General features: G+C 38.1%; 1 protein-coding gene and 1 long non-coding RNA gene across 3 annotated transcripts; one reads left to right on the plus strand and one right to left on the minus strand.

Moving 5' to 3' along the window:
* Positions 1 to 6,215: 6,215 nt before the first annotated feature.
* Positions 6,216 to 10,392, plus strand: LOC144638042 (uncharacterized). The gene is made up of 2 exons (XM_078497150.1): positions 6,216 to 7,139; positions 7,458 to 10,392. The coding sequence occupies exon 2, from the start codon at positions 9,175 to 9,177 to the stop codon at positions 9,685 to 9,687; it is 513 nt and encodes a 170-aa protein (XP_078353276.1). The 5' UTR covers positions 6,216 to 7,139; positions 7,458 to 9,174; the 3' UTR covers positions 9,688 to 10,392.
* A 460-nt stretch (positions 10,393 to 10,852) lies between these two features.
* LOC144638053 (uncharacterized) lies at positions 10,853 to 16,003 on the minus strand. Of its 2 annotated transcripts, none has more exons than XR_013567873.1 (3): positions 15,506 to 16,003; positions 12,319 to 12,370; positions 10,853 to 10,901 (listed from the first exon to the last, which is right to left on the minus strand). It is a non-coding gene; the product is annotated as an uncharacterized LOC144638053 (long non-coding RNA). The 2 variants fall into 2 exon arrangements; XR_013567874.1 differs by having other exon boundaries at positions 10,857 to 10,901; positions 12,319 to 12,367.
* Between the last annotated feature and the right edge of the window lie 1,037 nt (positions 16,004 to 17,040).

Consider the following 17,040-nt stretch of genomic DNA (forward strand, 5'->3'; position numbering starts at 1 on the left):
GAAGTATTGTGTTGACTTTTTTATTTTTCCAACTTGTTTTGTCTGACATCTTATCACGCTGTGATTATGATAACAAGGTTATCTTATTTTATTATTCCACTATTGCGCCATTTTACCATATTTGGGCAAAAGAACGCGCAAAATATGCCACGTTAGGGCAAAAATACGGACGGACAAACTTACGGAATACTGGCCCAAACAAAGTGGAAAAATTAGTGGAATAATAAATCCCTTACTCGATGGTTTAACATATAATACGAGCGGACGTTTTGCTCATTGCTCGTATTTTTCCTCGCCCCTACGGAGCTCGGAAAAATACTACGCAACTCGCAAAATATCCGCGCGTATTATATGTTAAACCATTGAATAAGGTGTATGTATATGCATGCAGCCGATATTTACGGCATACGTCACGATCGAACAAGAAATGACTAAACACTGTTATTGATGCGATTGAAAATCGACAAAAAAATATTGAGATACAGCTGAATCCCGAAAAAAGAATCCCTTTTTAACGAAGTCCACGGAATCGAAAGATATTCTTCAGCCCAACCAGTAAAACGCATTGGAACAGAATCCCAGTATAATTAACCCCCGTTATAACGGACACATATTTTCAGTTCCTTAGCATTTCGTTATCTCGGAGCCGGGGAATCAATGTAAAATCCCGATAAAGGAAATTGTTTAGAATTTGGTCATGATCAGTTGACTGAGTGGAAAGAAGAAGAGAGGAGAGAAGGAGGAGATTTTTATATATAAATATAAATTTAGTATAGATATTGTTGTACAAGTTCTTTGTTGTTCTATAGTAAGTTTTGTACACTGTATGTAATGAACTGTATCAGAGCAGAAAGATACCGGAAATTGACTGATAAGCTTCACAAAACATCAGGTTTGTTTTGCAAAACTTCATCATATGTTCCTCAAAGGATCGTAATCTCTTGTAAGCCACAAGCCAAGATGATAAGGTTGGTAATAAGTCGTAATATTAACCTGACATCTGGTAAATAATCAGGGAAAAATGGAGCAAATAAGTCTGGTATGCGGTCCGAATTTTGGGTTCAGGTGGCGTTCTAGAAGCATGCAAAAGACTGTGCGACACAATGCTATCCAAGGGATACTGGTAATTATGATCTATTTTTGAAATCAGTAATTGTGATAGATGTCTCGATAATTGTTGCTCATTAGGAACAGAACAAAAGAGCTTTCATGCACTGACACGATTATAAAAAGATTTGTAGGGATACACGCGAACTGTTTCCGTGCACTAAACATCTACTCCGCTTAAGTGTACCAAATTGATGTTAAAACCGCAAGTCATTTAAGCGGACTTAAAAGTGAGTTTGCTAAAGCACGGAACTTGGTATTCGGCAAGTAAGACGATACATCGACGAACGTCCTAAGCAGTGGAAAGTCGAAGAAAGAAGCTAAAGTCGATTTGTATTCATTCAGAAACTGCACAGATGAAGTCAACAGGTTCGACTGAAATGTCTCGCACACATGTTGCATTGATGACGGTTTCTCAGCGGATTTTTGCTATGTCGCTTTCGCCGAAAAACTGTGTAACCCTACAAACCCTGGAGCAATCGATTACTTCTCACTCAGAAGATGCAGAAGAAGCCAAAGTTGCAGAGAGTAAAATAGCGAAGGATTCACCATTCCGTAATATGATTGGGAAAAGAAGGCATTCCACTACACCGGCGCCTCTGAGGGAAAAAGCAACTCGACCCCGTCCGAGAAATGCAAAATCGCTGACAGAAATTCCCAACACTGAAATAATCGATGGATTATTTACAACGACACTTTGCTCAACGGAACTTTGAAAACTGATTTGACCCGAGGTACATCAATTCTTCTTTGTGTACAACTTGAAAGCTTGCTCGGGAATGGTGGAGTCGTAAACATCAAAACATGGTTTAACGACTGCGGACGGATTAAAAACTGTACAGTAACTATATTTGTTTTACATTGAAATCTCAACTAAATATTTCGCAGTAAAAATAAATCAACAGTTACGTCTGACATTTAAATATACTTAGAAACAAACCGTCTGAGACAAATCACAGAGAATAATAGTACATATAGAGGAAGACAATGTAATTAATGCACTGATAGAAAATAATAAGTGTATATGTTTTCAGTGCAAAATTTAAAAACATGTGCTTTAACAGAAGTTGTAAAGTACATTCTTGCTATTATCCTAATCGTTTATGAAGAATTTTATTGTAAACTTTTTTAAGCTACCATTATCTTTTATTGTACAATAAATTTATCATTGCCTAGTTTGCGTGGTCTTGGATGTTTTTCGTGCACAATTATTGGGCCGTTTGTCGCCAAACGTTTTGTTTTTAATTAAGATCATTAACATCTCATCAAGCCATGTCCTCTCTTCTGACACAAAGGTCTACTAAGATGTTTAAGGACCTTTGAGATCGAACTTGCTCTTATTAGGCAAGAGCATGAAGATTCATCGGCTTAGTCACGAAAACAAGAAAAAATAGAAAACAGAAACCAGTGTTGGTGATGATAAGTTAAAATGGCTTTAAAAGGTGCTATCCTTTCACTTAAATCCTTGATATAAGGCTTTTCGTGTTTTGTTAATTATGCAAACTAACTCAAACTCTATGTTGACATGTCTTTTATCGCACGACACACAGAAGATATGTATTAAAATCTGACAAAATGATCTGCAAGAATCTCCTTGAGCTAGATATTTCCATTAAACATCTTAGTTACAAAGACTGAGGGGTAAGCTGAAAAGCCCGTGTTTATATGTCACGATAAGCATGTTTTTCTCAGTTCAGTAAATATGCTCGAAAATAAAACTTTGATATATGCACGGCTAACCAATATCACAGGGCGGTAAGTGAAATCGCAGAGACAGACTGTCTGTTGTATTCATTACTGACACCAAAAGAAATGTCTTTAGCGGAAAACTGTCGGAATACAGCATACTATTTTTGTAATGCACTTTTGATAAGTGCATGCATAAACGTTATTAAGTTTTATTTTGAGACGCTGCTCTGATTAACAACTTGTTAAATAACTTGGTTCACGACTGGCACGAATTTAGTTAAAGTTTAATTCATGAGAGAAACAGTGAAAAAAACTTTAGTTGTTTAATTATTCAACTAGGTTTGGAAGTATAAACAGCAACTTTTTGAGTTTTATAACTACCATAAATTGTTTCGTGACTGCCGGCAATTTCAAAGTTTTTTAATCATTTGACAAATTTTAATTGATTGGATTTAAATGTGCATATTATGTAATTACTCTTAAGTAAATGTTCTCACATGTGACACACTTTTGGCAAAATAGTGAAAGTATCAGGTAGAGATCCTCAAGTGTTATTTTTAAAGGTGAAATAACATTCTATCTGACTCTATTGTTAGTTCAGGTAAATACCGAAATAAACGACTGCAAAAAGTGACGAGGCTTGATAAACAGTTTGAATAATTAACAACATGAATAAAATTTCAGTAGCAGCCTGAGGGAGAGGAGTAGCTTGGATTGGCTGATGCATCCGAGGTCCTCGATCCCTGACCCTGCAAGTTTGAGACAAAATGCGTTTAATTTTTATCTGTTTCGAGCGTGGAAGCGGAAAAATGAACATTAAATACGACCAGTTTCAAAGAAAAGGAATAACGAATATTTAGTGTTTAAGCATCCGGAATAATTGATACCGTTACGGAATAATGAACACCGCGTATAACATAAAAAAGACGGAGTTCATATTTGATATATCTTATTTTACAATCTAACAACGTTTTCTTAAGCTCCCCTAAGAGTTCAGTGGCTTACTTAAAACGTCAAGTTATTTTCACTGCAACGCACATGTTCTTCTTGAAAATCCTTTCCAGTAGTGGAGTTGATGAGATAGACATAACGCGTAATTGCCTTGAAGCGAGCGTGGCCGCGCAAAAACTGGGGGCGACCTCTACCAGTAAGAAGGAACCGTTATGTCTACTTTTGCTTTTCATTCTGATTACTGATGATCACGAGTACTGGCGCTTGTAAATCTAGCACAATCTAAAACAATCGCAAACCGTTGTCTATTCGGTCTTCTGGCAAACCTCGCTTCGCATGCCTCTTAAAGCTTAGGGTTGTATTATTAGGGCGAGTTTTACTGACGCATCATGGAGCTTTTCAACTGTGATCACTCATTAAAGTGTTAAAAGAGCTACGTTACAGACAACACAACTTGAAAAAATTGGATTTTTTTCAACTTTGTTTTCCGTAATCCATTTTAACCTTCGTCACTTGAAACCATCCTTGTTTATTTTCAGGTTTTTATCACGCCTTTGGTGTTTTTCTATGTTAAATGTTATTTTGAGGTTTCTCTCAATTTATAACTAATCAGAGAAATGATTTGTTAAATACCGTGACATAGCTCGTTTAAGGCCTCCACCTGCAGGTCAGTTTTGCCCTGTCACACCTAGTGACCGAGTGAGTAAAACATATCAGAACCCACAAACTACAATTCCTGTTACCCAACTAGGGTTTCGTTACAGGTGAAGCTCTGAGCCTTCTCGGAACAAATCCTCGAAGATTAGTTCTGATGGAAAACAGCTTAGATACTTAAAAACATGCCTTATCTTGAGAGGTCAGCGCGTCGCCTGACACAGGCATAATTCTCCTTGAATTAAACTTTGTGGAAACAACAGGAAAACTGTTAGCCGTGGTTGCTGAAAAGATCATACATGTCACAGACTTGGTCAACGCTTCGTTTTTTTTTTTCCTTTTTGTCTTCGACTTCTGGACCTCGTTGTCGACGACTTTTGCATGTTGTTACGAGACTATGACTACGCTAACTGTGTGGGGTTAGGAAAGGATTTACCCTTCACTCGAATTCACAAAAGCGTCTTCAGATCGCTAAAGACGGGCATTAAAATGGGTCACGTTAAAAAGTTACCAAATGGTTGTTATGTAGAATGTCTAGATTTTATCAAAGACCGTATTGGTTATGAAGGTGGAGGGATCGATTACGGGTTTGCTTCTTAATCTCAGAGTTTTTATCCTGCCACAATTAGTGACAAACTTGTTGATATATTATTGTCATTTTAGGCCCCAATTTATTGTAATATGATTTCATTTTCCACATACCCCCCCCCCCCCTTTTTGCATAACGTCCTCAAGTGTGTAAACCATTAGGTATCCAGTAATTGTTATACACATGCGCAATGGAGCTGAAGAATTGTCAAGGGACACCCTGTACTGCCTGGTATCTAAGCAACTAAATGCAACTAAATGCGGACCTTGCCAAAGAAACATCCAGTTTTGTCAATCGCCCAAAACCTGTTTTAACTCACAGAAGTCAATATTGATTGTGCCGCTCTGACTCTAGCCTACGAATACAGCCGCCTCTCATTCGCTTCCGCTGCAGGCTACTCTGACTCGCGATACAATAACATTCCATGTGTCCTGACGAAAGATAAATATCTCTAAACTTTCATAATATGCTGCTTCGATTTCACTTCTTATATTTTATTGAACTAGAGTTTACGCCCTGCTACAATAAGTAACAAAAGTGTTGACACATTGTTATTTTAGGCGCCATTTTGTTGTAAGATAGTGTCATTTTACCCCTTCCTTTTTTTCAATCACCTCTCCCCCTATCAATGTTGAAGTTTGTTTTTTGAAGACCTTGTTAGCTGTATTAATTCAACATTGGAAGGGGGAAGGGGGGTATTTTGGCAAATGTAATTAACTTGAAAAATAGCGATTTTAAATCTCCCACAAAACCTGCAATGCGGAGTCAATTATTGAACTACTTTTGGCACTGATTGTGGCACTGTTATCAAAGGGAGGGTTTGTTATATTACATAAAACAGGTCAGGGGCTTTACATGTAATTAAAGAAATATCGGCATATTTTTACTTTGTTATCGTAAAGATAAAATGGTTTAGGTCTTGACTTCACTTCATAATTTAATGCAATTTTCCTTTCTGTGTGAGAGCAGGGTAGGTTTCACAAATACAGATCAATACAGACTACACTATAACTATACAACAGCAGCTTAACAAACTACACAGAGTTCACAATGAGGCTCGCATATATCATAAGATGCTCTAAACTGAATCACAGGAACTTCCAAACCAGGAACTAAACAAAACTACAAGAACTAAACGGGCTACCAGAGATTACAGACTTCATGAACTGCACGAACAACAGGAACTTAAACTACAGGAACTTTGAAAACAGTTGAAAACATGAAACAAGATCTGTTCAATGCCAGCTCTTGGTTCAAACAAAACAGTATGATCGCCAACCCGACAAAATATAACGCCATGATGTTAGGAAATGCTAGTCAGTGTGACATCAAGATCGAATGTGAGGGTAAAGAAATTCCAGTATCCAAGGAGATAAAATTGCTGGGCATAACTTTAGACGATAAACTAAAATTTGATTCACATATTGCGGACATTTGTCGCAAGGTGGAGAGCCAAATAAACGCTCTAAGCAGGTTAAAAAAAAAACATTCTACCTTGTAAAAAGAAGGAATCTTTGTATCAAGCTTTTATTTTACTATATTTTTCTTATTGTAGTCAGGTTTGATATCACTGTGAAAGAAGAAATATAGAAAAACTAGAAAGAACAAATGCGAGGGCCTTGAGATTTGTGTACAGCGACAAGATCTCGTCGTTCGAAGCGCTCTTACGGCGTGTCGGATCAACATCAACCTTAGAAAATCGTCGCACTCAAGACATGTTACTGTGAACAATATTATTCAAGGCACGGCACCATCCAGCTTCAAAAATCTTATAACTGAGAAGAGAACAGCGTACAATCTTCGCGGTAATTTTAATCTTTCCATACCTAAAGTGAACACTACCAGATATGGTCTTAAGTCGTGGCGTTATGCTGCAGCAAAGCACTAAAACATGCTACCTCGTGATATTCGTTCCATGGCAGGCTCAAAAGACTTTTTGAAAAAAGATTCGGCAAACTGATTTTCACGTTTAATAGACTTTGACTATGTTTCATAGCTTTTAGCTCGGATTTTTATTTCGGGGGATTAGCTTGATGTTTTTAAGCCTTTTTATATTAGCTTGATGTAAATACTGACTTTTTTTTAATACTCTTTGATTTGATGTAAATACTTTTATAATGTTGTACATTACTTAATTTAAATCGTTAAGGTAAAGGTAAAGTCTGTGTCAGAGCCAAGTGGCCCATACAGCCGGAGCTTATCCCGGTTTCCCTAGCATTAAGCGACTGAGAGTATTGCTACTCCCCCCTGGATGGGATGCCAGTCCATCGCAGGGATTACCCCCCAGCAGTAAATTCGCCTGTACCCATTTATACACCTGGGTGGAGAGAGATACTGTGAGAGTAAAGTGTCTTGCCCAAGAACACAACGCAGTGCCCCGGCCAGGCCTCGAACCCGGGCCGTTCGACTCGGAGTTGAGCGCGCTAACCATTAGGTCACCGCGCCTCCCACAATTTAAATCGTGGAGCACCTGAAAACTAGCGAACAGTTAAGCGTGTACTTGTCCACGTTTAATAAAGTATGTCTATGTCTACAGCAAGAAATCTCACGAAGAACAGGAAGTAAATAAACTACAGGAAGAACAAACTGACGACCTACACACTGCAAGAACTGCAGCGTCTCCAACAACCAGACAAACTATATTCAACGGCTATATGCTAAAATTACTACAAAATTAAGGAATAGTCTTCTGTTAGGTATACGGTAATCCAAGACTTATCGCTAGTGCTAGTATTGGCGTGTTATAGACTTATAAATAACGACTTGCGGGATATCGTGACCTGCCGTTTTTTTTTCGGCGGAATGGACGAACATGTTTACTAAATATTTCTGAAAATTAGAAGATTATAGGTCGAAACACTTTACTTTTAATTTCAATACGAGTTACTTTACAAAGCATGTACAAATACCTAAAATACCTATAAATACCTATAGTGTTTACAGATTATACCATTGCGTGCCTCGTTTTCATGTGACCAGAGTTTACAGCCATCTTGAATGTAACAGACTACTAAATCAAAGTTATTAAACTGAAGCAGAACTTTACACCCAATAATCTTTCATTTTCCAAATTATGACCAGAGTGTACAGACTTCATAGGACATCTTTCTCCAAAAGTGAGGGCGTTGGAATCACACCCGCGGAACACTCCACGCAGTTGGTTTTTGACGCCAAAAACACGAATCTGTCAGATGTTATCTTAAAAGGTGGGTTTGATTTAAAAACGTTCCTGAACGTTCCGAAGACTTCCTTGCTTGCGTGATTGTATGTGGTTTGCTTACTCAGTGTATCAGAGGTTCTTCTCGCGTGCAAGATATCCCGACACCTTTGACCGGAACAAAAAAGCACGGCAAAACCGAAGCCTCTGGCCACGAAAACAAATGTGAGTAAAACACCCTAGGTCAAAAACTCGGACGAAAACTGTTCTATGTTAAACTTTCAATTGAAAGATGTCACAACAAGTTCAATCAGTTTCGATAGCTGGGTTTTCATTTTTACCGTGATATTCTAAAATCAAACAAAATGTTATCAACTCCTTGAAAACGATCGTCGAAGACTCAGTTAACAGTTTACCGGTAATTATACACGCAGAACAAACCTCGCAATGAGAAAAGTAAACAAGTAATTAAGTACAAAAGATATTGCCATATCTAAACAGTGGGAAGGGTGTTTATACAGCCTGGTACTGCCCGCACGAGTTTACGTAAACCTATGCTGCAGTCACGTCAGTGTCACGTTTTCGAGAGTTGTTTACTTTAAGGCAAAGAAGCCATTCTACAGTTGATTGAAATACAGATAACAGAGGCATCTAGAATGTACGTGAGTAGTCTTTTTTTTCACATGTGCTGATTATTTTTGCAGATAACGCAAAGTAAGTAAACATGATTTCTTATCAACGCCAGTGCCCACAGCATGCTACAGGGCACGCACGAATATTCTCAAAAATGACTTGTTAATTGCATGCAAGGTAAACAAACGCCGTTTAGTCTTCTACCTTGTTCTAAAAATAATGTTAAAGACTTCCGCTGAAACACGTTTTTCGCTGGTTGATGACGCATTCACTCTTATTACTAGAGAGCAATCAAACCAATCAAAACTAGCATAAACGAAGGCGGGGAGGTTTGCCGAAAAGCTATTTAAGGTTCAGCTCCGTATTTACTTAGTAAATTGAACAGCACTTTAACATGGGATTGTTAACAAAAGAAGCTTTAGATTTCTTTGCACACAAGAGAATTACGTTAAAGAACTGCTGTAAGAATTTTATGAAAAGCAACGACAAGATGGCGACCAAGCTAGAGCAAGACAAACAGCAAGTTCACAAAGACAAAGTAATCACCAGTGATATTGTGTCACAAGTTAAAATCACGGCAACGTCCAAGAGTCAGAAGTGTCTGCAAACGACTTCACAGGTGGGCAATGCGAGCCTTCTTCTTCCTCCGAGCCTTCTTCTTGGAGAAAGAATCGAACAACAAGGACTGTCACAAGAAACAGAACAAAACTTATTTAATGAGACGTTTTGTACTCTATGCGTTGATAACAGTTCTGAATCAAGGACATGGTTTGACATTTACCAAGAAAGAAATATGCAGTTGCACCATAAGATAACCGCCGCTCAATTTAACCTCAACATGAGCAGTGATGACACAAGACTTGTTAATGGGCTTCTAACGACGACGCTGTGTTCGACAGAGCTGTAAAAACAAAGTGTAAGACGACCGATACAATTGCACTTGCGGGACTTCCAACGTGTTCTAAGAACGTTAATTAACCTGAGTTGCTTATTTTCTCTTGTAAACATTGACTTTTATCACACTTTGTAAAGGTTATATTTAGTATCGTTGAGTGCACTTAGGACAAAGTATGTGCTGGCATGTACTTCAGTGTTTTAAAATGATGGCTGCAATAATTAAGAAGTGAAGTCTAATAAACTGGCGAAATTAGCGGCATTTTTCATTATCATCACGTTTCAATAGACATTACTTTTGGCAAATGAAACAAATCGTCCACCTTCTAAGGTTTTTACCAGCAACAGAACTAAATTTACCTTATCACAGTTTATTTTAAGTCATGCTCACGCTCACTTTTGTCCATTTGTTTTCTTTCGTGTCTTCAAAACATTCCTTTTGTGTTTTTCTACACTTTTAAACCATTAAGAGTTCATTCAACCTTATGGCCAGTTAATATACAGTGTATAGCAGAACTTTCCAAAATAGCGTGACTTTGATACCAGTTTGTACCTCACAGAATCGCCCATGAACTAGCACGAACCTTATAGATGATTAGGTTTTTATCACTTGTCACATGCACAATGGATCTTGAAAACAGTGGGTTTTAACGTACATAGACGTAGACATTCTCGTTTGTCCCTGTCTGAATTCAATAAAGAACATCGATATTACTGATCAATCGTGATGTGATTAATAAATACACTCCGGTTTCTTCCTAGGCCATATTTCTTACCGTAAGTTCCAGAAAACGTTATCTGCAGAATGCACGTTCTTTAATAGTTGAGATAACTGAACGAAATCTGTCATCGAACGTCACTTAACAAAGCCGATTATCCAGATAACGGGAGAATTTAGAACTACGCGCATGAGAGTGAATCTAGCTTTTCTTTTAATTTCACTTCTTTGTGACTGTTTTTCACTGGATTTTGTAAAATGTAAGCTTTAATTTTTCTTGTTATAAACTTTTTTATTTTCAGCGGCGAAGGCGACAGTTGTTAGCGCTCAAACTGTTCCGTGTGACCCGGTTTAAATAAAGCTCATTCGTTCATTTCCCGCAGATGCTGCAAAATAAATAAACATGAATTCTTATCAGCGCATGTGCACAGAGTTGGCACGAAGTCCTCTATACCATTCTCGTCCCCAGAGGCCGCGATCCTTCTGGTCAGCACCCGGGATCGAGACCTCTGGCCGCTTCCGGTTCAGATCCGATTACGATTGGCGTTGCTCAAACAATAGAATTGAGACCGGAAGAGAAATTTCAGTCAACATGGCGGAAAGAACTTCGACGTAGCGTATTCGCTGTAAAGCGTCTGTTTGCCGACCTTGTAACGTAAATATTATCCCGAAGACGCATCTGTTGGCTTTATTTGGTTCCAAAGCAACCAACGAAGGAATCATGTGAGATTGAGAAAACATTTCTGCCTCAACAATTGCTTTTGAAGCTGGTTTCACTCCCGAATGTGCTGAACTCTGTGAACTTGTAACGCGTGAAGCAGAAAGTATTTCAGGAGTTTATTATGATTGCTGTCCATTCGAAAGCTCAGCAAGAATCAGTATAAATCTGATCGAAGAAAGGCAAATCGAATCGTTAGAAGACAGCCTGGCCTCAACTTCTTCGCCAAATTCAGGAAGACAGAAAAAAGAATGGTATATCTTCATAATTTTTTTATTTTATAAGCAGACAGTAGTTAATCGCTTCGAAATTAGATGCAGCGAGTATTGTTGATTTATTCACTGCGTGGAAAAGAGCTGATTTTTTTTCTTCACATTTTATTTATCACTTTTAAATGGCCTATGTACATGATTTGGTAACAGCTGAAATTACTATCAGACAGACTGGTTTCTTTACAGCCAGATGATAACAGAATTAGTGGAGATCTAAGGACTTAAGTATAAAATAATTAAGACAATGGTGATTTAAAATGACAACAAAGTAAGTGGAGATCTAAGAGCCAAAGTACAATATTATTTAACACTGTAACAGAGATTATTAAAAAACAAAGTTAATTGATCAGAAGAGAAAGGAGCTGATCATGATATGTCTGCCACAGGCCCATGTAATGTTATGAAAATAGCCTTATAAATTATTGTTGTTTTTCTGTTGATACAATTCAAAACTCAAATTAGCTGTTATACCTGTGTGAGACAGTTTGGACACAATGCAAGTGTGTCAGTTTTGTACCTCCCCTTTACATAATTTAATTTGTTTTTAAAATTGTTTTGCTTTGCTCAGCCATTGCAATGTTAGTGGATTTTATATCCATGCCACCAGCATTGCACAGGACTTGCAAATTTTACTTATTCTGCAGCCACACAGTGATCACATGTATATTTATTAGTTAGTTAATAGCCCAGATGCCCTTGAGTTCACCTCTGGAGTTTGTACATATAATATATGTAGCATTGAAAACAGATTTATTTTGCATATTTTGAATTATTGTGAATTAACATTATTGGCATGTGACCTTCAGCATACTTTAGGGGAGGTTGAGAAAAAAATAGTATTTTATTCAGGCAAAACAGATGAACCGTTCAAGCGGAGACACATGCTGTGGTCTCCAAAAAGTTTTCCCTCCAAAAACTTGCCTCTATCCTGGCCACAATTCCTGCAATCTTGTGGTAATGTAAGGGGGACTTTCAGCTCCCATTGCTGCTTTAAGAATTAACATTGAAAGAAAATAAAGTGTGCAAACAAGACAAATAAACATGATTGACATGCAGTTTTGGGTGTCCAAGTTAATGTTTTTAATTATTCTTCTTTTAGAGCATGTTATACCTTCAGTTTCACTTCATGTCAGTTTTAACTTCATGTCAGTTTTCACTTTATGTCAGTTTTAATAATGTTGATCTTGATTTACCAATAAAACCATTTGTACTATTTGATCACCTGTGCTCTCATGGTATGCTGATTTAATGTGACATTACAAAAGAATCATCTTGAATGTGTGACCAGGGAGTTTCGGCAAATAATGTAAAGCGCATTCCCCCCCCCCCCTCCTACAAACATTTTCCCGTACACAATTGCATGTGACTATGGCATGCTGATACCTAACAGGTAAACAAGGATAAATGAGATGCCCATTGCAAGGGTGCCACTTTTCATCCTCTTCTCACTTAACATTACCCCGGTACTTGGCAATGCACATGCATGACTCAGGGTTTTCACATCAGGGTTTGTTTTACTTTTCTTTCATATACTAGTACCGTATTTTCTCGAATAAACGCCGGGGGCGTTTATTTAAAACTTGGCCTCAGAGACCCGGCGTTTATTTGAAGCCGGCGTTTAATCGGGGTCCGGCGTTTATTTATGAAGTAAAATTTTCAATCATTTTTAAGTTAAGGCTAAAACAACTGATTAACAAACGCTGGAGGGATCCTAGCGATTTTAGCGACAGCGAGCACTACAACAAAAGAAAGAGAGTGCGTCAGTCATAACAAAAAGAGCATGTCAGAACATTGACTAACATTGCTATATTTTCAATTTTGTGTTGTTGTACGTCATAAACCGCAGTTAATGTTTCGCCAGAGTTGTTCGTAAAGCATTTATTAAAATAACAAAAACCGTATACCATATAGTACGTGTCATAGCAGTGCTTTTCTAGTGAATATCTTCACTTATTGGATCGACGCAAATAAACGCCGGGACCTCGACTAAACGCCGGGGGCGTTTATTTAAAACTTGGCCTCAGGGACCCGGCGTTTATTTGAAGCCGGCGTTTAATCGGGGTCCGGCGTTTATTCGAGAAAATACGGTAATTTAATTATTGATTGTGTACTAAAATTATGCAGCCAACTGAACTGAGATAAATCAACATCCTCTATCATTTACACCAGCAGTGTGCATATCCTGTGTAGTGTCTGACATTTGCAGATTGCAGACAAAGAGAATATATCATGTTACCATTTCCATAAACAGGCTAACCAAAGTGCTATTAAGGCTAACCGGAGTAAATAGTAGGCTAACCGTAGTGTGAAGTAGGCTAACCAGGGTGAAAGTCTGCAGTCCGCAAATGTCAGACACCGCAACCTGTGCACCTTGTACAATAGACCATTTTACAGTTGTCTGCTCAGTGACCTGGCCTTTGAATGGAAGTGAGGCTGGAGGTCACCTTGTTTAGAACAGACCTCACTGCTTTTGTCATGTAAATCAAGATGTTCTGAGCAAGTTTGCATTTACATGAAAAAGCAAAGAGGTTTGTATCAATGCAAGGTCACCTCCAGCCTCACTACTATTCAAAGGCCAGGTCATTGGCATGCAACTGTAAAATGGACTATTATACCAGCTGTAGCCATACAAGTAAGAGCAGGAGTGAATATACTTCAGCAGTCCCTCTTGAAAATTGCCTCCAAAAATATGTGAAGAAATCTCCTTTCAATTTTGATCTGTGAAATCCTGAACCGTGTACTAAATTTAAGAACTGAAAGTTATCAACATTGCTCTGCATGGAGAGTAATTGCAGCTCCACTGTTTTACAAGTCCCACACTCCAAGCATATGGTTTACCTGCTTTCATAATTTTCATGAGTTTGTATGGTGGATGCCTGAAGGAGTAACCACAGCTCACACTGTATAAATGAAGCTACTTCTTGTTTACAGGACGATTATATTAACAAGCAGGGGCCACAGTTCATTGTAAACATGAACAAGGTTGTCATTTTTAATTTTTTTGTAAAAAGCTGTGAGGGAATTAAAGTTCAGTTCAGTATAGCTTTGTATAGTGTGAGCCCCAAATTGATCACTTTCTTGTCAATGTAGTGTACATTGATTAATTAATTTAAGAACAGAGTCCAGTTCATAAATGTATACGTATACCTTTGATAAGTGTTTTCTTTCCACATTTAATAATAAATGTTTGATTCTATTTTTGTAGACCTTGAAGAGGCTAAATAAAGGGGGACTAGCCTTTTCCAGGCGTTTTGTTAGTCTCTATGGCAATCATGCCCAGTTATTTTTCGATTTTTTTCTACATTGCCTTTCTAGCAGTAGCTAAACGAAGCAGTGAAGTGTTGAGAAAGATACTTGTGAGGGAACCATTTCAAGCTTGGAATATGCTGACCTAAAATTGGTCTTATTTCAAACAACAAAACTGACATAAACAAGCCCATTGATATAAGAACGATTAGAGGAATATATGGATGATGGGATGTACATATAGTATACTGGGGAAAATAAATGATCTCTGTGTGTAGACTAAAATTGCCAGCATGCACATTATGTGTAACAAAATAGGAGTGCAAAACATATTTATACCTGGCACATAACATATAATTGGTGGGACTGAATTTAATAATCAAACCTACTGCATTTTTTTTAAGTTTGATTGCTGAGTCAATGCCATTTAATAATAACCATGCCCAACAATTTGCATGAATTTGCCACTTTGAATTAAGCTTCCTAAATATCTCACAACTTCAAACTTGGAAGTTAGAAGTTATGGGCCAGGCTACATATTCCTGAAAGAGGGGCTTCCCAGTTCTCCAAGTAGTCCAAGTAAAATCTAGCTGGGAAAAAATATCCATGGAATATTCACTCTAGCTTCCTATGATAAATTTATATAATTCCTTGTAGAAATGTTTTTTCCTGGAATCACACATTTATCAGCTGAATCCTTGACATAATTATGCTGGAATGGATAATAAAGACAAAAGACACATACAATAACATTTTCTGCATTTTATTTAGCCGTTTAACTTTCTGTGGTTCACTCTCAATCGATTGGAGAAAAACCTAGCTAAAGTAAGCTTACAGATTTTAAAAACAATAAAATTACTACATAAAAACTGCTTACCAATCGATTGCGAGATAAACTTCATCCACAACAATCCCTCGTACCTTGTGCTTAAAAGCGTTTTTTTTTCTTATGGTAGTCAGTCAACAAAACATCGATTATGCATCATCTCTGCCATCATCTCTCGTGCAGACGTAAAGCTGCGTAATTAAGTGCTGATAATTTTGTGATCGCAAATCGGTACATTTAACGGTAAAATAACTGCCACAGTAGACTTTCTCGCGGACGATCTTACATAAATTCAGTACCGGAGGAAAAAGTTGATAAATCAATGATTTGCCATCGCTAACACATCTTTGCTCTTGACCGCTAACTGTTTCAAAGACCTTCAAAGCTTCATAATTCTTTTCTTTTTTGTCCGCCATTTTGAAAACTGTCTGAGCTTGCGCAGAAGGACCGGAAGTCCGCGATTCGCGGACTTGAAATTGGAGCCGGCCAGAGGTCTCGATCCCGGGTGCTGACCAGAAGGATCGCGGCCTCTGGGAACGAGAATGTCCTCTATACCTGATTGATGTTGACCCATGAAAAGCATAAACCATGAACGATGTGACCCAAATGTTTACTGGGAAATCGGAAAAATAAATGTTGTCTTTGACAGAATAAGCATGATAATAAGACAGGCTGCATACAAGGCTCTCGAAGAAATAAAATATCTTGATTATCAATAAAAAGAATATTACTAAGCTTACCAAGGCTGTCTACCTAGAATTCCATTGGGTCATATTGTTCATGATTTATGCTTTTCGCAGGGTCAACGTTTCTTCAATTAGGTATAATCTAACTTGCAAACGTTTACCAGTAATGGCTAAGCTACGTGGTGTAGCATAGCCTTCAAAACCCTTCTCAAAATAAGCTCATAAATTAATTAGACCGACGGAACACGTTTTTCCGCTGGCAAATGACGCTTCCAATTAAGGAACATTCGAAAACGTGACAGGGCGTACCGAAAAGCTATTTAGTTTAGGTCATTTATACCACTCAGTGCGCCGTGCTCAGTGACATCAACAACTCTACTAAACATGGGACTGTTAACAAAGGAAGCTTTAGATTTCTTCAGTGTATCCAACAGATTTAAGGGGTCCTGTAAGCCCTTGACGAAGAACAAAGACAAAATGGCAGCCAAGCCGGAGCAAAACAGGCAGCAGGTTGACAACGACGAAAGCATCAGCAACAATGATTGTCAAACTACCTTCCCAGAAAGTGGCCGCGGTGTGTTGAATATGGAACATAGACCACCTCCGAGCATTCACAATGCGTGTCGCCCTCTTGGAGAGAGAATTGGACAACAAAGACTTACTGTACACTCAGAAGCCGAAACTGGACAAGGCATGTTTAAAGGAACTTTTTGTACTCGGTGCGTACATAGCAGTTCGGAGTCAATAGAAAAGGCGTCATTTGACGTTTACCGAGAAGAACAGATGAAACACAGGATAAGTTGTGCACAGTTTAAACTCGTTTACATGAACAACACTGACACAAGACTTGTTGATGGGCTTCTAACGACGACTTTGTGTTCAACAGAGCTGTGAAAACAT

This window comes from Oculina patagonica, chromosome 14, assembly GCF_052425735.1.
Source record: "Oculina patagonica isolate OP01 chromosome 14, crgOcupat, whole genome shotgun sequence".
Classification (NCBI taxonomy): Eukaryota; Metazoa; Cnidaria; class Anthozoa; order Scleractinia; family Oculinidae; genus Oculina; species Oculina patagonica.